This window comes from Phyllostomus discolor, chromosome 4, assembly GCF_004126475.2.
Source record: "Phyllostomus discolor isolate MPI-MPIP mPhyDis1 chromosome 4, mPhyDis1.pri.v3, whole genome shotgun sequence".
Taxonomy (NCBI): Eukaryota; Metazoa; Chordata; class Mammalia; order Chiroptera; family Phyllostomidae; genus Phyllostomus; species Phyllostomus discolor.
The window spans coordinates 96,012,148-96,033,190 of record NC_040906.2 but is presented as its reverse complement, the minus strand read 5'-3'; the positions used below and the strand labels follow the sequence as shown (position 1 = coordinate 96,033,190).

At 43.1% G+C, this 21,043-nt stretch overlaps 1 protein-coding gene across 1 annotated transcript in view; it reads right to left on the bottom strand.

The window, feature by feature from the left end:
* The window catches only part of GPR39 (G protein-coupled receptor 39), a 220,586-nt gene extending 200,449 nt beyond the window's left edge, over nucleotides 1-20,137 (bottom strand). Inside the window, exon 1 of the mRNA XM_028511073.2 lies at nucleotides 18,845-20,137. Within this exon, the coding sequence (XP_028366874.1) occupies nucleotides 18,845-19,700 (856 nt within the window). The 5' untranslated portion in view covers nucleotides 19,701-20,137. The remainder of the gene's footprint in view (nucleotides 1-18,844) is intronic.
* Between the last annotated feature and the right edge of the window lie 906 nt (nucleotides 20,138-21,043).

Below are 21,043 nucleotides of genomic sequence, written 5' to 3'. Positions count from 1 at the left end.
AAAATGTCCCTTCCAATTAAGTTCAAATGCTGCCTGCTCCAGGAAGCCTTCACTCACTGCTGTAGTACACCCATCCCTTCTTTGAACCCCTGATGCTCCCTGGTACACCAGGCTCTTCACATATGGCAATATTGCATATGACAACAGGTACTTAACTCCTAATGCTTGAAGCTTCACAAAATACTTTCACCAGGATTGTCTCACTTGAATTTCAATTGCAGCCACAGAGAAAAGCTCTTAAAGGTCAAGTGTGTTGCCCAATGTTTCATTAGTAGGAAGAGACTAATAGGACTTGAATCCAAGGCTGTGTGGCTCCCTGGTTTTCCCCTCAACTGTCTGTCTTCCTTCCCTGAGGGCCTAAAGTTTCCTTAAAGTTGAGAACATGGCTTATGCTTCCCTGCATCCCTCCCAGACAGAGCCTGAAGACTATGGGCTCAGCACAGAATGGTTGCTCAGAAAATACCTCAGTTTGACTTATTGGTAAAGCCCAGACAAGCAGGTGGAGAAGAAATTAAAGATCATCAGGTACAAGGAGGGAAAGAGAGTGAGGCAGCCACTGCTTGCCTCAGCCACAGGCCCAAATACACTCCTCAGTCACAATGCATTCACCCAGGAGGTGATGCCAGGAGGAGCCTCACACTGTCTGATCTTCAATGCCCTCATGTCTTGTCCCCCACAACCCTTCTCCATTATTACACACATTCCCTGAATCTTCCTTCCCAAGCTTTTTCCCATAAGCATCTAAGAAGTAGTATGGTGTAGGGCAAAGCTTTTCAAATTGTGGGTCAAGAATTATTAGCGAGCCCTGACCAGTGAGGCTCAGTGGGTTTCCAGTTCACTTCCTGGTCAGCGCACATGCTTGGGTTGCAGTCCAGCCCCCTGGTCAAATCACTTGCAAGAGGCAATTGATTGATATTTCTCCCTCACATCAATGTTTTTCTCCCTCTCTTCCTAAACCCTTCTCCTTCCTCTAAAAATAAATAAATAAAATATTTTTAAAAGAATCATCAATGATCATAAGATCAATTTAGTGGCTCAGGTTGGCATTTTTATTAAAGAAATAAAAGAAAAGACCAAAATGCATTTTATATTTTAAGGTAAGGATGGGTGAATATTGTTTGGTGAAATTTTGGTTTGCTGTGTGTACATGTGTGCATTTGTATACTGTGGTGCAATATGAAAGTTTAAGCAATTCCAATGAAGTGTTGATACCACAAGATCTGGAGTCTGCCTGCCCAGAGTCAAATCCATCTCTGCCATTTGACTGCTGTGTTACCTTAGGCATATTCCTTAAACTCTCATGGAGAGTTTATGGATTAAATAATTATATACACCTCATAAAGTTTTTGTGACAACTCAGTGAATGAATATATAAAAGGCTCTTAGTACTCAAAAAACCCAACAGTTAGCTGCTATTTTTAGTACTCAGTCACCCACATGACCTGGAGGAGATACACCTGTTATCCCATCTGACTGAATGGAAACTGAGGCAGAGAGATGGACAAAGCAGAGAGCCAACCCAGAACCCAGAGTTTTCACCTCCGTGCTGCCCACAAAGCAACACTATCCTACATCACTGAAATTTCTTCTAGCCTGGAGGCTCTTTACTAAGCTTAATATAATTACAGATATTACCTGCCACCAACATTTTGCTGTTTTCTGTTGAGAATTGATGAGACACTGTCTCTGAAGTGCTTAGAATGGGTTGCAGACAAGTGCAGTATAAATGTCATTTTAACGTTCTCATTATTTTAAAAATGAGCAAAATGGAGAGAACATAATTTCAGCCTCTCAAGTTTTAATGGGCCTCGGGAATATGGATTCTGGGAACAATTGGTTACCAAGGCGCCTACCTCTCAGACTGACTAGCACAACGTTAAGTCATGTTTAAGCCATCAACTTTGTTTATTTCAGAATGAAAAGTCATCTTCCTTCTTCACACATCAGCCCCTCAGCCTGGCACAGTTTTTTGTGTTTTTGGAAATAAACCTCAGCTTGATGACACTCTTTCCAAAATTCATTTTGATAAATCAATTGCCACAACCAATAATGCCCTGGCTTTAAGGTGCTTTAAGGTGCATGAAGAAAATATCGTGTTCATTTATCAAAAGCTCCCACCTAGAATGGGCTGCCAATGCCCGGAGCCACTCTTGTTCTTGCAGTAATTTCTCACAGAATAAAGGTCAAAGGCAAAAACAAAACAAAACCCCACAAAACAAAACCAAAAAATCAAGAGAATTCACTATAAATAAGCTTCATTAAGATGATTTTTTTAAAAGAAAGTCAGAGCCAAACAAGTTCAGAAGTCAGAGTGCTTAGGGAGCGTCTGACCCTAAATCCCTCCACCTTGGAGGGAGATAAAGCTAAAGCCACCTAAGAGTGTTCCAGAGGTTCCTCAAAGCCATCAAGAATCCCCTTTCCTGGGTTACCACTTTTCATCCGTGAAAAGGAACTTAACACACATCAGGCAATGATGCATAATGGAATGAAATGCAAAGGTCCACTCATCTTTACAATAAAGAGGAGACATCACAGACTTTACTCCATGGAATGCTTAAGACTAGAACCCAGGTCCCCCTTTGGTGTTATTTCTATGTAGACTTTTGAGACAAACTCCTCAAGCATCACCCCTTCATGCTTTCTGAAACAAGTAAGGTGAGACTGGCTCAAAATGATTCATCCATAGCCCAGCAAGGACTAAAGCAGTTCTCTTGAGTCCTCAACCAGAATTCTTTCTATAACATGACAAGGTTACTGCAGGAAACTAGATTTTATTAAGAATCTACTTTATGCCAGGCACTGCACTGGGCCTCCATATGCTTCCCACTGAAGCTCACATCAACCTTTGGGGTCAGATGACATCCAGTGTAGAGATAATGAAACTAAAGTTCTGAACTGCTTGCCCCGAGGTCACACCCATTTGTGAGTGACGGAAGAGGATTGGAACATGTACCTTGTGTGCTGCTCCACAGCATTTCTTTGTAAGCCAGGAGACTATGTTCACATACTATATTCAATTTATACTGGCAACTCTCTGCCACCTATATTAGATCCTAATTCCTAGAATCTGTAAATGTTACCCTATAGGGAATAAGGGTCTTTGCACATGTGGTTAAGCCTAGGATTTTGAGACAGATAGATTATCCTGAATTAATAGCATGGGCCCTAAATTCCATCAGATGTGTCCTTATAAGAGGGAGGCAAAGGGACACTTGACCCATGTAGAGGAGAAAGTGACATGAAGATAAAACAGGAAGAGATTTGAAGAGGAAGAGATACTGGCCTTGGAGATTGGAGTGATGTGGCCACAAGCCAAGGAGGGCAGGCAGCCACAAGAAACTGGAAGAAGCAAGGGGGTGATTCTCCCTCAGAGCCTCCTGAGGGTGTGTGGCCCTGCTGACACCTTGATTCTGGCCCATTGAAACTGGTTTCAGACCCCTGGCCTCCAAGTCTTAGAACACACCTATATTTCCATTGTTTTAAGCCACTGAGTTTGTGGTAGTTTGTTACAGTAGCCACAGGAAACTAACACACTGCTCCTGCCATCACTCACACCACTTAAGACAGAATTCTTACATATTTACAACCGCATCCACTGAGAAGCCCACATACTCTCTCCACCTACTCTCATGTGTACAGCTCATGTCAGGGTCCACAGGGAAGGCCCAGAGTGCGTGTGACTCCCACCCAGTAGTCACCAAGAGAAGAGCCTGTGAGGACCTGTTTTGGAGAGCAGCTTTCCTGCTTCCCTACTTGAAACTACCAACCCCAGAGATAGAATCTAGCTGATACGAAAATCAAAGATGAATCAGCATGTCAACATGAAACTCAAACATTTTTCTCAACAAAAGTCATCACAAATGATTGTTTTTCCTTCTTCAAGAATGTTCTGAATTTCCAGAAGGCAATGAATGCCCCTCGTTTATTCCCTATTTTTCATGGTAAATATTCTTCACATCAAATGTGGGATTTTATATCTGAAATAAGAAGTCCTGCCCTGGCTGGCGTAGCTCAGTGGATTGAGCATGGGCTGGGAACCAAAGTGTACAAGGTTCGATTCCCAGCCAGGGCACATTCCTGGGTTGCAGGCCATAACCCTTAGCAACCGCACATTGATGTTTCTCTCTCTCTCCCTCTCTCTCTCTCTCTCTCTCTCTCTCTCTCTCTCTCTCTCTCTCTATCTCTCCTCCCTCCCTTCCCTCTCTAAAAATAAATAAATAAAATCTTTAAAAAAAAGGATTAAAAAAAAAAAAGAAGTCCTGACTTCAGGCTAATACCATATGAAGACATGAGTGGAAAATGCCCTGTGGAGGCAGACAGCGCATCTGTCCCTGAGGCATGGCCACAGACCTTTGTCCTTCAGGCCAAGGTTCTGACAGACACTGATTTTGTGGTGATGAAAAACCACAATCCAATACCTGGTCAGTGACCCGGGTAAATGAGTCAGGTTCCTAAGCAGGAAATACACCCCAGTGGATTTGGCATTAACCAGCCTCCTGAAAGCTGCATTTGGGCAAAAGGAGGCTCTGCTGCTGGTCTCTTCCCCTATTCTTCTGACTCACACACCAAGATGACCTGACCCCTGGGAACATTACCAAGGACTCAGCAAGGAAAAGGAGATAGAGAGAAAGAACAAGAACAGAATGGGAGGAAAGACTGCCTGGAGTGAAGAAACTCAGTAATGATGACACTAATTACCAAGCTCTGTAAGGCCCAGGCAGGGGTCTGTTGTGTCTGCTCCTGGCTCCATCACCTGCTTTCCTGGGCACAGTGTCAGCTCTCCTGTGGGGACCAGGTGTCTTATTCCATGCAGTCTTGCTGACACTGTCCATCATGCTGCCCTACTCTCAGCCTCAATCCAGGGTCAGAGCCTCATGCCAGGGAACCTGACCCTTCATGGAGTGACAACAAGATGAGTGAATGCCTGAAGCTGGTATCTCCTAGATGGTGGAGCCTAAGCATGCTGTCCATGAATTTGTTCCCCCTAGATCCATGAACAGTCTGGTTTTTCATCCTTTCCTTTGACTCTGTGAACTACTCTTGATGCTTTCAGAAAATTCCTTTTTTCTGCTTAATAAGTCAAGATCAGGTTCTGTCTTGGCACAGCCACCAAATTCAAGATCTCCAAGACCAAGCCCAGTCTGCCTTTCCAACTCTTCTCCCCACATTCTCAGTGCTGGTCTCACATTGGAATTACTGATAGGGCTTCAATAATACCTAAGATCTGGGTGTGAATGCAGTGGGGCATTATTTAACACTGGGTGATGCCAGTGAATGGCAGGGTTATCAACTACCACACTTCAGGACTTCTCATGGGCAAACCTGTGGATACACTGTTGATTCACAGCCCATTTAACACCTGCACACCTGCACTCCTCACACTGTCTCCCCGCCTGCAACACAGCTGGTGCCCACATCAGTCTTCTTGTTCTCCTTCCTGCCACTCCTCTTCTCAAAAGTATTCCTTGGCTCCCCATTGCTTTCAAAATGCAGGCCAAATCCTTTAAGTCAGCCTTGAGACCTTGAATGTGGTCTCCATACTTGACCCAACCTACTTTCCAATCTAGATTCACTGTCAACTGCTCCCCTCTGGGTTCCCCACTCCAGTCCAATTGTCCTATTACCTGTTATCTGACATGCAGAGTTCATAGTACAAACAACAGATTACTGCTATTACAGATTACACAACTATTACTACTTTGTGTTTCCTTTATATTTTGTTTTTTTTTTATAATACCTGGGAGAACTAGAAAATTGGTTATGCAACCAAGAATCCTATCAGATTATCCCACCAGACTATCCCAATGGAGACCTGCATGCAGAGGCACTGCCAACACCTGGCCTAGGACACTGCCCTTAGTTCTCCTGTCATTGCTCTCTCTATGCCATCTTATCACACACTAGCCCTGTCCCCAAAGACACTCCATGTGCCTGCTGCTCCTTCCCATCACTCTCTTGCAAATGAGAATCTCGTGCCAGTGCTGATGACTAATGCTGCCCAGGTCACATGCTGCACCCAGGCTGCAAGGGACTCTGAGAAAGCAAGGGATTCTTGCTCACTGCCACCTTGAGAAAGCAGGACTTAAAACGAGGAATAGTCCCCAAACATAAGAAAGGTACTTGAAAGCTTCTGGGAAGCCTAAAAGCAAGATAAATGTTCACCAGGCTTGGCATCATTGTCCCTTAACACCCACAAGTTGTCCTCCTGCTGGAGCACATTCTCTTTTAAGAGCTCATCCCTCTGCTTCTGCAAAGAACACAGACTTTGGGGTCACATCCCAGCTCAAATCTCAATGGGTGATGGTCTTGAACAATTCTGGAATATGGATTCCCTAATGATGGTGAAGAACAGGCTGGCCCCTTGGCTGGCTGGATCCAGTGCTCTGCCAGCCTTGGCAGCCAAATCCCAGAGCAGAAGGAGCACCAGGAAGCACTTTGAACAAAATAACTACTTTGAATGCGAGTGAAGGGCCAAATGCCTCATTTACTGCTCCACGCAAGTCCCCCCTTAAATTTTCATATAACATAAGAAGGGGAAGCCCCCCCCCAAACTTCACTGAGATTCAATTTTACCACTCTGCAAATGGTGGCTTGGAGCCAGTTTTAAGTTTCTTTTTAAAAATAAAGCAATGTGAAGTTTCTTGTGCCCAAATGTCATGGAGCAAATTCCTATTACAACTACCCAGCAAGCCTTTCATGGTTCTTATTTTATATGGTGAATTTAGCCATTCCCATTTCATCCTTTTCTATTCTTTTCAAATTAAAGAATTCCCTCCTAAAGAAGGGTTGTAAATGAGTGCTCCTCACACTTTTAATGTGCATAGGATTCACCTGGACCTCTTACAATGCAGATGCCAATTCAGCAGGTGTGGGGTGTGGCCCAATGCTCTACATTTTAGTATTTGTTTCCCAGATGATATTGCTGCTCCATGGATCACACTGTGAATATGAAAACAGCAGATATTTTGGGGATGGGTGAAGTCCAATTAACTACCTCACTCACAATTCTGGAGTCCAGGACCAGTTTACTTCATGAACAGCCCAAACTCCCCACTCTTCATCAAGGGTGTTTTTAGGCTTCCTCCTAGAAGGCTCCACCTCCATACTTTGATCCCTGAACTAAAGAAATATTAAGCTCTTTGAAGGGGAGAATCATTATCTTAATCTCTACTGTCCAAGTGATATAATGCACATTTTAGACTTTTGTAAATACTTGATGAATGAAGCACCAAAATGAAACACAAAGACCTGTTAGAGTGATTTGAGCAGCGTAAAGCCAGTCCAGGAAGGCTTCCTGGAGAAAGTGGGCCTTCAAGAGATTCAAAAACCCCAGGCCCAAGGATATCCACCTGCTTCTACATAAGTTTCCTGCATCCTCTGGAAAGCAACCTTCAATCATCAAGGCCTCTCATTTGCCTCCTGTCAAGACAAACTTGAACTTGAGAAACAGTACTACCTATCAGCTGCCCTTTAAATATACAAAATTTGTAGCTGTCATTTCAACATGCTATTTAATCCTTAAAAATTGCAGCATATAAAAGGTAGACCCATAAATTCCCCAGAAAGTCTTGTTTCTGCTGAGTATATTACGTCTTCCAAGGAATAATAATACATAAATCCAGAGACCAAATGCCGTTAGCTCTTTCCAAACACCTTGTGTGTACTGTTTTATTTCTAAGGTAAGCTGGATTTTCTTTTACCCATTACTAGAGAAAGAGAATGGTTTTTCTCTGCAAATAAAATGAACCTCATCACTCCCAGGTGGGTCTGCCTCCTATTTCTGCATGCCTTTGGTCTCATAACCAGTTAGACATTTAACAAGTACAATAGCAGCTTGGTGCTGTAGCCTTATATCCTCATCCCTGTCTGTCAGATTCTGGTAACACCACTGCTTTCCAACTACCAGCCACCCTTGAGATGTGTAAAGCGGTGTAATGAGACATCTAAAAAGCCTCTGGCTGCCAGCATAGCTCTTACACACAGTAAGTGTAAACAGGAAATTTTGTCAAATTTCTCAACTGACAGAAACCCTGACATCAGAAAATGATAAAGCTAGTTAGTCTGAGACATCTCTCTTATTCAGACTTGCTTTCAGGACTGGGGTTGGAAGGTTCTGGGAAGCAGTAAAGCTGCCCATTCATTGATTCACCAAACATTTGTTCATCACCCACTAAGTACTGGACTACAAGGAAAAAGAGGTACTGACTAGATCAATCTAGGACGATAGCTAGATCAATCCACTAAAGTTTTCCTCTCTGAAAACTGGGTATTCAGGATTTCAAAAATCCAGCTGTTAGGACACAACCCCATGAATTTTGAATTACCCAAACAAGAGTCTAAAAGGCCACCCAGATTTCCATGTTGCCCTGGAGTTTGATAAACTTCCTAATCACCGAGCACTTAGCAGGTGCTCAATGAATGCTTAATAAATCAAGAAATGGCTGCTGGTCCATGGGTGCAATTCCTGGGTCATGAAACTTTTCAAAGAGAAGATTCTAGAGCTTGGGCCTGTCTTTGATGATATAATTAAGTCAGGAAAGGTATTTATCTTGGAGTCCCCTTATCAGAGTTCAGAATATGTGTTTGTTTTTTATTGCTACTTAACAAATTAATACAAATTTAGTGACTTAAAATAACCTATTTATTAGCTTGCACCTCTGCAGATCAAAACTGCAGACACAGCAAGGCTGGGATCCTAGCTCAGGGTCTCAAGGTACTGAGACTTTGGGAGGAATACACCTCTCAGCTCCTTCAGGTCCTCATTCCCTTGCGGGCTGTCAGCTCTGGAGACTGCATTCTCTGCCAGGGGTCCCCTCAATCTTCACAGCCAGCAGTGGAGAATTTCTTCCCCATGAAGTCTCTCTTACGCATCAAACCTCTGACTTCCCCTATCTCTGACCTCCGGACTCAGATTTAAAGGGTCATATAACTTGATTAAACCCACACAGAAAATCTCCCTCTTTTAAGGTCAACTGACTTGGCACCTAAATTACTTCTGTAAAATCCCTTCACTGCAACATCTCAATTAGTGTTTAACTAAGCAACATAGTTGCTTCTACTTCCTAGGGTTCAGGAATTTCAGGAACCATCTCAGATTTCTGCCCTACAGAGAAGGAGAGGAAAGGCAGGTAAAGCTGAAGTGACTTCCTGAGTCAGAGTTTGTGTAGTTTCCCTCCTCCCCAGGAGCAGTAGTCATGGTCAGGGATTTCAATCCCTGAACCTATAGAGTAGTGCCCAGCAGGGAAGACTGAAGAAATATGAGCATGCAAAGTGTTCAGGGAGGACTCAGGGAGCTCTCATCTCAGGGAGCTCCAAGGATAGTCAGAGAGACAACAGTTGGGCCTCCAACTGAGAAATGACTGAAATGGCTCATCATTCCTAGGAAGATCAGTGCAGGAAGTCTTCAGGGAAGAGAGGGGACCTCAAATCATTGTTGAGGAATGGGTGGGCCATTGTACAACAAAGATAAGCAAGCATTACTATGACCCAGTTCAGCTCCCTGGAGCTGCCTCCTGACCTAAGCAATGTTGGGGCAGCTGGGGCCACTCTGTGAGGAAAACATGAGGAGCTGAATGGAAGCAGAGTTCCTCTCTAGCCACAGAGAGCTGCAACAGCAGCAAGACTTGGGAAAACCAAGAGCCAGAGGTCTGGCTAATGGCTGGAAGAACTAACTGGCATCAGCTGTTCCACTGGATTTGTGTCTCAATAAAGAGTTAGTTGACTCTTTTCCACTCTGGGAGCATGACAAGCCAGAATTTTGACTCTAATTGAAATGTAACAAAGACTGTCACCCCAGGGGCAGCTCCAAAAATGTAACTGTGCTGCTTTACTCCTTAAAGCCCTTCAGTGGCTCCCAAGTAGAAATTTCAAACCCCTTAACTTTGGTCTTGTCTGAATTGGCCTCGAGGTGGCTAACCTAGTCCATCAGGCTGGGCTCATGATACATTAAAGGGACAGCTACAGAGCTGAGCAATTCCTTTTCCCTGTTCACAAAACCCAAGCTTTCATGGCAACTGCCTAACTGAAGAGGTCAAGAAATCCAGGTTCTTTAATCAAAATCAATCTTCAGTACCTGCTTTTTTCTTCCCTGAGGTGATAAATCTCATGGTTCAGACTTGTGGGCAATGGCTGCAAGTAAATGCAATTTAAGAAGGTGACAAAACCATATTGTTTGAATATTTTCAAAATATTGCACCCACTGCATCCTCTTTCCATAACCCTGACTACCCCTTTGTTAACAAGTGGCAAAAAGTCCTGCTAAGAAATAATTTTTAAAGTTGTCCTGTTACATTAATATCTTGTTAAATGGAGTTTAATGGGGATTGCTAAATACTACCCTGGTTACTTTCATTTCATGGTTACTTCTGGCAGATACATAAAGTAAAAGCTAACATTCAGCTTAACACAGACTGTTCCTCTGCCCTTGGGAGATAAAATCTTGTGGCCTCCATGATAATAGCTTGACTTTTCAGAGACTTGGGAGAAATCAGATTCCTTTCAAAAAAAAAAAAAAAGCACCTTTAGTTTCAAACTAACCAGAAAATTTTTGAGGAATGATAAACTTTATAGGAATGCATGTTCAATGGAAAACAGAACATTGTTTCCCAATTCCAAACCAAGCCTCATTTATTTACATATTCAGTCAACACATTCCTCAAACACCTGCTGTGTGTCAGGCACTGTGCAAGGACAGAGGTAGTGTTAGGAGTCAAATAGGGATAGTTCTTGCCCCCAAGGAATTGGAAGGAAAAGAGAAATCAATTGAATAATCTCACAATTAAATGTAAAATTGTAACTGTGAGCCTTGTTTCAAAGGAGGTTTAATCAAGTCAGGGAGGATGAGACACAATTCCTAGGGGAGACATAATGGTGTTAACTTGGTAAGGTCTGATGCAGGCAGGTACGGCATGGAGTAAGACAGAAAAGCACTTCAGGCAGAGGAAACAGCGGCAGGGGGTGGGAGAGAGGCTGGCCATGAACTGTTGTAGGAATTAAAGGGGGTCTGTGGCGTGAGCAATTAAAGGGTGCTATGGACTGAATTGTGCCCCCACCCACATTTATATGTTAAAGCCCCCAATGTGACACTATTTGAAGATAGGGCCTGCAGGAGGTAATAAAGATTCAATGAGGTCACAAGGGTGGGACCCAAATCCAACAGGACTGGTGTCCTTATAAGGAAAGGAAGAGATACCAGATCTCTCTCTCCCTCTCTCTCTCTCTCTAAGGGCACCCAGAGAAAGCGCCATGTGAGGCCTCAGGAAGAAGGCTGCTATTTACAGACCAAGGAAGACATTTCTCACTAGAAACCAACATCGCTAGCACCTTAATCTCAGATTTCCAGCTTCCAGAACTGTAAGAAAATAAATGTCTGTTGTTTGAGCCCATCAGTCCAAGCAGACTAGTACAAGAGAACTACACTTGATACAGTTGGATCAGCCGCTGACCACAAGGGGTCTTATATTAAGGATTTTGATCCTTATATCAAGAGCCATGAGAAGCCATTGACAAGTTTGAATTTGATAGGGTTGTGGATCAGGCCATCAGTGAGATATCAGGGGATGCAGCATGAAGAACAGCCTGGACAAGGCAAGAGTAGACTGGACATTGCTCCAGTGCTCACATGTCAAGTCAGGTCTCTCTCCTAGAAAGCAGACTTGCTGGAAGCAAAGTGGAAAAGGTCATTGCAGGAGCTTGAGTTCTTTGAAGGTACTTGCAAATGAAGGTGCCCACTAGACAGCAGGGCTTAGGTGAGGCTGAACACTTATCTGTTTACAAAAGCTCACAGCAGTAATGATGACCAGTCTTCTCTCCAGTGCTCAGTAAGTAGCCAAGGAGTAGAGGTGGAGGACTAGTAGGATTGCCCCAGGGTTGCAGACCACGCAGAAGGAAAAGGCAGTGAGAGATGACCATTTCATCCAAGTGGTAGACCAGAGGACCTTATGTACTGGGGCAGGATGGGGTTCCTTGATTCCCAATTCAATATTCTCCCTCTGTGCCATCTCAGCTCACAACTAGCTTTTATTCTGAGTGGTTTTAGCATTAATAGGCTGAATGCTTTGCTCAGCTGTGGCCTCTGCTACTTTGTTACACTTTGGCAGCCCCCATGAGGCATGCAACTAAGACAGATGAACAGGCTTGCTAATGAATGGGGACTGGGATTCCAATATTCCCTTCCACAAGAACTATGCATCTCACCAGCAGAGAAATGAAATCTTTGAGACAGCCTGATTATAAAACTAAAGCGGCATTATTATATTCGTCTGCCAGGCTGATCACAGGACACTGCAATTTATGACAGATATCACAAGTAGAAAAATAAGCATGAAATACCATTTATCACAGGCACATCTACACCAGCAAAGGGAGGAAGAGAATAGGGGCAATAACCTATATATTTGAGGCAAAAATTTTTTCCTGACATACCCAAACATTTGAGTCAAAATAATATTTTACACTAAAAAGTTGCTAATTTTGGTAACATTTCCCTGCAAGATTGAGTTCAAATGTCCCTTTATACCACAGAAAAAGCCTTTGCTAAGAAAATTACATAAACATGATTATAAGACCAGTGTTTAAACTAATCAAGGAAACAACTATATGTAAATTATTTTGGCACTTGACACCCATTTCCATGTAATCAGTTGATATACACTAGGGTACAGAGATTGATTTCAAATTAATTTTATTTTGGGGGTTTGGACGGCACACGGGGTGCAGAATTTTGTGAAGTCAATAAAAGAGGAGCTGGAGAAACACGTGAAGCAGGTGCCAAGCCTCTGACAAATGCAAGTTTGGCCCAATTAGACCAGTCAATCCGGAAAGAAGGAAAACAGACAAAAGTGGTGCCAGGACAGGTGCTTCAATGAGGGCGACTTAAATAGCAAAGAATTTAGAGAAGCCCTTGGGAGAAAGCCTGCTATAATCTTACTAAAAATCAGGCACAGAGACCATCATACAGTTTTGTCAGAAAAATTATGCCCTCAAAAAGCCACACTTGTTTCATTGTGAAAAATTTTTAGAAGAATTACCATATAATTACAACCTGCTTGATAAAATATAAGACAAATTTCTTTTCATAATATTCACTTTTATTTTTACAATGAAGTCCCAATCAAACCTCTTTTCACATGAAATGTTGGACTCCATTTGAAGGAACTAACTTTAAAAGGTCTTGTCAGCTACTGATTGCCCTCAGATAAAGAAGGCCCGCTGTCAACATCTCCATTCTTTCTCCCCCTCTTCCAGCCCTCCCTGATCCTCTCCCCCTCACAGCATTCATGTGTGGGTACATGCACAACCAACTTTCTGTCTACATTTAGGGTCTAAAAATCAAGAGGATGTGGTTCTGATCTTCTCCCTGGTCCATTCCACAAATATCTAAATGCACATCAACCTTCTTAGTCCAGAAGGTTGCTGTAATGGACTAGATTAGTCCATTACAGCAGCAACTCTGAATGTTTTTTCCATCGAAATACACATGATGAACAGCTGAAATAGCTCAAGTGGGAGCATGTAAGAGTGAAGGTCAAACACACATGATGGATGGTGTCTATATTCAAGATTTTCTCCTGTGAACAGCCCAAGGTGATGTCAATTCCTGCCACCTCGTGCCGTTCCTTCCCTTTTCCTCCAACTCAGGGGAGCAACTTTGGAATGCAACACAGTGGAATTATTAGAGTCCTGAGTCTTCTCTGATGTTTATTTAATTTTGTAATTTCATAATTATCTGTAAAACTTTTTTTTCAAAACTAGTAATCAAGTCAATCACTGCACTACAGACTTCTAGGAAGCAGATATAACCTAGTCCAAATTAATTATGCTCTTGTAAGTTACTAATTAAACTACAGTATACTTTATTTTTTAGAGATTTACTACAAATTTTAATATATTCAATTAAGTATTCTTGATCAATTTAACTCTTTATTTTGTATTTCTACTCTAAGTTAATTTAATATGTATCATATTTGATACAAGTCGGTAACAAAATATTCTGTACAATTTTTTTTTCACCAGCTTTGAACCAAGGAATTCTGACTGTTCCAGTAGCCCAACCCTATTATTACAGCAACAGCTAAAGGTTGTTTTTACTGATGACTGATTTTCTTAACTCAATGATTTAGCATATTTCTGAGTTTTTCTTCTGATAGTCCCATATATTTCTCACTGGTATTTCTCAGTTTCATCATCTACTCTCTGTCCCTTTGGGTATATATACTTAAGTTCTTAAAACTGTTTTCCAACTTCTATTAAATAGAATTAATTTTGGTGACCTCATCAATGAACTGGTATAAGAATAACCAGCTTGCATGTAGCATATGTTCAATAAATTGTAGCTATTATTATTATTGCCCTTAATATTCATTTCTGAAAGTTCTCAACATGACATTTTAATTTTTAAAGAGACTAGTTTTGTTAGTTTTCTGTTACTGTTATAATAAGTTACCAGAAATTTAGTGGCTTAAAACAACATACATTTATTATCTTCTAGAGATCAAACATCCAAAATTAGTTTTAATGACCTAATATCAATGTGTTGGCAGGGTTGCATGATTTTCTGGAGGTTCTAGAAGGTAATTTTCCTTACTTTATCCAGCTTCAGAGACACTTACAACTGTTTTAATTTATCTTTTTCCTTTTTATTGAATGCATTGGGGTGATAGTGGTTAACAAAATTACATCGGTTTCAGGTACACAGTTCCACAACAAATCACCTGTACACTGAATTGTGTGTTCAATATCTTTTTTTTAATAATTCAAAGTTTATACTTCTTATTCCCCTTAACCTTCTTAATCCATCCTCCAATCTCCCTCTCATCTGTTTGTTCTCTGCTTCTATGTATGAATGTTTTTATTTTGGTTTGTTTGTTCATTTGTTTTGTATTTCTAGATTCCACATTTAAGTGAAATCACATGGTATTTGTCTTCTTATGTGTTATTTCACTTGGCATAATACCCTCTAGGTCCATCAGTGTTGTTGCAAATGGCAAGATTTCATTCTTTTTTATTGCTGTGTAATATTGCATTGTATAAATGTACTACATCTTCTTTATCCATTCATCTATCAATGGACACCTACGTTGTTTCCATGTCATGGCTATTGTAAATAATGTTGTAATAAATGTAGGGGTCCATATATCTTTTCAAATTAGTTTGTTCATTTTCTTCAGATAAACACCCAGAAGTGGAATTGCTAGGTTGTATGGTAGTTCTATTTTTAATTTTTGAGGCCCTCTTTATTTCTTTTAATTTTTTTAATCCTCACCCAAGGATATGTTCATTGATTTTAGATAGAGAGGGAGGCTGTGGGGAGAGAAATATCCCGACCAGGGATCAAACCTGCAACCTAGGTACGTGCCCTGACTGGGGAATCAAACCTGCAACCTTTTGGTGTATGGGATGACACGCCAACCAACTGAACAACCCAGTCAAGGGCTCCATATTATTTTCTATAGTGGCTGCACCAATTTATAATCCCATCAAAAAACAACTGTACATTTTATTTAAACTACTCTGTCATTCCACTTTGAGTGGGTGATATCTAACAACAAGCTATATGTGCAGTTGACACAAATATGGGTGTACTTGGGCCTGGATGTCACATGCACTGAAAACAGATCAAAATGAAAGTTGAGAGAGATAAGGTGGAAGGTCCACAAAAACCTGTTGAACTGAAGGCTTGTTTTGCATATCCTCAACTCTGGAATAAAGGGTCAAATCCACTAGTTCCTTATCTCCAGAAGAGACAAAAATCCAGATGTCTTGGCATCAGATAAGGATTACCATGGTCATATTAGCTGTAACCTTGCAAAAGGTAATACATCTAGTACTAATTTCTCACTGAACTGACAAAAGGCATGAGGAAACACTTGTTTCCAGGAATGCACACTTTTATGTTATCTTTGTTTCCTCCTGCAAGTTAATTGACAGCTAGGAAGCATTCCAGCATCTCTTTCTCTCCCAGAGTTCCCAGTTTGTTTCATTACTCACCTCAACTAGACTGAAATGCAATTGCAAAAGATGTAGAATGGAAAATTAATATTTTCTACATAAACTTCCTCATCTTGGGTAGATTTATGAATTTCGCTTCTGTTATGCAGAAGTTAGCATTTTAACAATGAGGGGGGAAATCCGTAATTGTTTTTTTATTGCCTCAAGAGCTCCAAAGACATCTTGTGCTATGTCATCATTTACATCTCACATTAAATGCAAAATGTTTGAAATGAGCTAATATTTGTTTTAATTTGATACATCTGTTAACTGAAATACTGAAAAAAAGCTAACTATATTAAATTCAGTGATTTGTAAACAATTTATATATTAATTTGTTCTGGGTTATAAATGCCCCCAAAGTTTATGTTCTATGAAACCCCAAAAATTGCATTGTATTAATCTAATGGATACAGGCCATAATTGCTTCCTCTTCACTCCATTAATTTATTTCCTAACTTGAGTTAATTAGTCAGGTTCCTATTTTTAAAAGCTCTTTAAATTCATTGGGAGAGGGGCACATTTGCAAGAACTACTTTGAAAACCTAGTGCAGAGGAAATGGGCTAAATACAAAAGGTAAATTTCCCCAAGACATTATTGCACATTGAACATCTGATTGCCATTCAAGAATCTTTATGCAGGGAGCACAGTGGGTGATGAATACATACTTATTACAAGAAAGAGGGAAAGAACTAGAAGGAAGGGATCAGCAGTGAGAATAAACTCATTGCAGGTGATTACTAAATTCATGAGATATCTCCAAGATTCTGTTCATCTCTAAATAAAAGGCTTCTGATTTTATGCTACAAAATGGAGACTGGCTTTAACTTGGAACAATAGCCCCTGGGAAGGGAGAAGATGTCTATTCATAGAAATATTAAAAAATCACAGAGATTAGTCCAATAGAGAACAAAGATAAATCAATTATGTTTCCTTGTTTAAATGCAACCTTAATATCCTTAAATTAGAGCAGAAGATAGTATACCGAATGTTAAAAAAAAGGGAAGGAAGGAAGGAATTCATTCACACTAAAGTATAAATTACTGTTAAAAGTTTAAGATATGGCTAAGGGTGTTTAGGGGAAGGCAGAATGAGCCTTTCAACAGATGTTCAAGGGCCATGGGTATCCAACCCATGGCCCAATGGGCCACCTGCAACCCAGGATGGCTATGAATTCAGCCTGACACAAAATCATAAATTTACTTAAAACATTATGAGATTTTTTGTGATTATGTGTCACAATATATTTAATGTGTGGCCCAAAACAATTCTTCTTCCACTGTGGCCCAGAGACACCAAAAGGCTGGACACCCCTGCAAGCAAATGAAATGGTTATGCCTTCTTGCAATAAATATTTTGGGCAACAGCCAGTGGATGAGACTGAATTGAGTTGGTGCCCTTCCCAAGTCCCCAGAGTTACCTACTTATGGTACTTGCAGCAACACCACCAGCCCAATCTAGGTAGTACCTTCCTTATCAAAGTCCTGCTTTATTTCATTTTCCCTCTCCAGTCATTTTCTTACCCTGAGAAGCAAAGTGAAAATTTGGAGTAGAACTTAAGTGCATTTAAACTGAGTCTTCTCTTCTCTAAGCCTCAAATTCTATGAAATGGAAATATAAATCACCTAGCAAAGGCCCTGATGCAGAGTAAGCATCCAAAACTTGCAAAACTCCCTCCTTTCACATCTCACAGATACAGTCAATTCAGCTGTAGACACACCAGAAGCCAGAAGAAGTGCTGGGACAAGACCAGGTTCTTTCTATTCTCTTCAATTGCCTTCAAATTTTCTCTTGTGTCTAATGCTTGGTCCTGGAACCTGTTACTCCAGTTTCCCACACCTAAACAAACAGCACCATGATTCATTCTTTCTCCTGCTGCCACAATGAAGAGGGGAGAGGGCAGGGGAGAAACAATTGTTACATCAACTCTCCCTTGACTCACATGCCCAGATCTTTTCCTTGTTTCTAAAAAAATATTTTTTAAAACATTCACTCACACAAACTTTATGTGTCTCCATTAAAGCCTTGTGTCCCAGAGGGCAGCCACCGGGCCCCTCTTTTGAAGGCTTGGGGGCATGCAGATGATGAGTTCGCTTTTCCTGACAGAAGGGCCTTGACTTTAAATATTTTCATCACAACAAAAATTTGGAAAGCATAGAGTTTTGTCTGCGTGGGAATTGAGTGTTTTGAATGATCCATCAAGTCCCAAGAATCTGCGAAGCCAGATTTTCTGGGTCAAACAGGTGGGTGGCCCCCTATGTTTCTCCATTCTTGGCTAAAGAACAGACCCACCATGACAGAAACTCAAGCCCCGCCTTGAGAATTGCTTGTCTGAAAGCTCCAATTTCATAAAATTAGGTAGACCGCCCAGAGGAATAAAATAGCAGCCTGGGGAGTGTGTTTTCCTGACAGCCTTGCTTCTCCAAAGAAGAAAAATGGGAACAAAATTATAACTGTCTGAGAAAAATTCTCCTAGGTAAAGATAGGCAAAACAAGAATGCTATCTTTTATCTCCCCAGAACTTGGTCCTTCTCAAAGGACTTTCATCTCTCCTGCATTACCTAATTTGACCGTCACATTTCTCAGTATTTTCATCTCCACTTTACCCAAGATACTTTGTGACTCGCTGGAGGTTCCAGAGGTGCTATTCTGGAATATACCCAGACCTTCTGACTCCTGGTCTAGTGCTCTTTTAACCATAATCTTAATGTCCAAACACAGAGAATGGATCAATGCCTCTTCAGCCTCCAGAGCTTAAGTTTACACTTGTAAAGCAAGATTTGCAGTTAAGAAGACCACAGGGGAATTGGGGCAAGAGAAGGGGCTGCTCCCAGGCCACCCTCTACCAGGACTCACTCAGGAAGAGGATGGTCTGCCTCCTGGCCGCCCTGCTCTCCTCGCTCTCGGACTTCCTCAGCTGTGTCTGCTGCCCCTCCCCGGCCAGCATGCCCTGTTTGCTCCTCCTGAGCACCTGCATCATGTTCCAGCACATGAAGGCCACAGCGACCAGGACCACGAGGTAGACCACAAAGGCGCTGAAGATGCTGGCCTGGAAAACAGTCCAGCGTTCGGAGAGGTTGGTACAGATGGACATGTTGGAGGTCTCAGGGTGCTCGTGGTGGCGGGTGAGGGAGCGGTTGCAAGAGAGACCCTGGTGACTGTGCACGTGCAGCAGGGGGTACTCAACTCCCATGGCAAAAAGCAAAGGCAATGCCACCAGGGTGGAGGTGACCCAGACGAAACCAATCAGCAGCTTCACCTGGCAGGGCCCCGACACGGCCTTATACCGGAAAGGGTGGCAGATAGCAACATAGCGCTCGAAGCTGAGTGTCAGTACATGCAGCAGCGTGGCGTAACTGCAGGTCTCGAAGAGAAAATTGTGAAGTTTACAAGACAGGGCATAGCTGGGCGTCGTCAGGGGGTTCCAGATGATGCTGTAGAACTCCATGGGCATGCCAATGAGGAAGACCAAGATGTCGGAGCAAGCCAAGCTCACCATGTGATCTGTCACCTCCTTCTGCAAGTAGCCTTTTTTCTGCAGCACCCGGGTGACCCGAATAGTGACACTGTTCCCCAGGATGCCCACCACGAAGATGACCAGGTTCACCAGGATGAGAGTGATTTTGATCCAGGTAGCCACCTCGAATCGGGGGATATGGCTGTGATCAATAATGTGGGAGCAGTCACCACCGGGGCCTCTGGGTGCAGCCATCAGGGAGGAAGTCACACCGCCAGTCCAAAGACCTCCACTTCTTTTCTCTCAGAAGAGCCCGAATTTCTTAGCTGTAACTCAGGAGGGCTTTCTCTCACTCAGGCTTACCTGGAAAAGGTAATTTAGTATTTCAGGTGCTTTCATGGAAACTTCCTGGAGCAGCCCAACCTGGTAGTGGCCCGGGAGTCGCCTGGGGGTGGAGTTTGGGGGCGTGTGTGTAAGAGTGAGGCGGAGAAAGTGCAGAGGAAGGAGGTTCTAATCTGGCCGAGAGAGAGAGCCCCGCAGTCCGCAGCGTGCAGGCTCTTCTCCTCCGTGCCCCTGCAAACTCTGCCCTGCAGCTCTCCGCCCCGCTCCGGCTGCCTGGCACTGGCAGGCCCCAACTCACCCTCCAGGAGCACGCTCTTCGGCGCTGCTGGAGGTGGAGTGGTCAGGATCAATCATTAACCGCTGACTGTGCTCAGCGGCCAGGCTACAGGCTCAGCCCAGCCTCAGAGTTTGACTCAGCTCGTAGGCAGGGTCCCGAAATCAGATCTTGGCTCCGGAGCTCCGGGCCAGAGTGGCCCCACCTCCCCCTCCGCCCACACGGCCGCTCTGACACAGCTGTGGCCAGCTGCCGGGAAGGTATCCGAGGAAGCCGCGCAGCCCAGGGGGACTTGGAGTGCGCTCCCGGGCTCCTAGTCCAGGATTACTACTGGAAAAGACAAACTTCCCTTCTCCTGCCCTATCCCCACTGCAACAGCTGGCCTGGGGTTCCTTCCAAGGTTGGGCCACCGCCTGTTTAGGGGCAACTGGAACTGAGCACCTGCCTCGGCAACAGGCTAGTTGGCCGGATCGCCCTTAGAGAACACAGCAAACACTGGCCTTCTTGGTGCCCTGCCTCTGCCTTTGGGGCACTGGGGTTTTTGCAGATGATGGTTGGGGCTATGCCGCTCCCTGGAGCCACTGTTTCAAGAAGTCGGCCCCAAGCAGGCTAATAGGATCCCGGTAAAAGTCCTTCCTGGCTTTTCTCCGAAGACTCCCCGATGTTCCTCGCAGAGCCCTGCCTTGCTTTCCTTGGGAGGGAAGCGGGGAGGGGAGTGCGGGGTGGCTTTCTGATTCATTCCACGGTTCAGGCCCCTCTCCCGCAAGCAGCCGCGGGAAGGCATTACTGGGGGGCACGTACATGGATGATGTCACCATCAGCCGGGAAGCCGCTGGTGGAAGGCGCGGACTCCGAAGGAGCTGCAGCCAGGATGACGTGGATAGCACAAGGAGGCTGCTGGGCAGGCTCAACAGGGCCACGGAGTGAAATAGCGTTAAGGATCATGACATTTTGTCTCTCTTCAGGGAAAGAGAAAACTTCT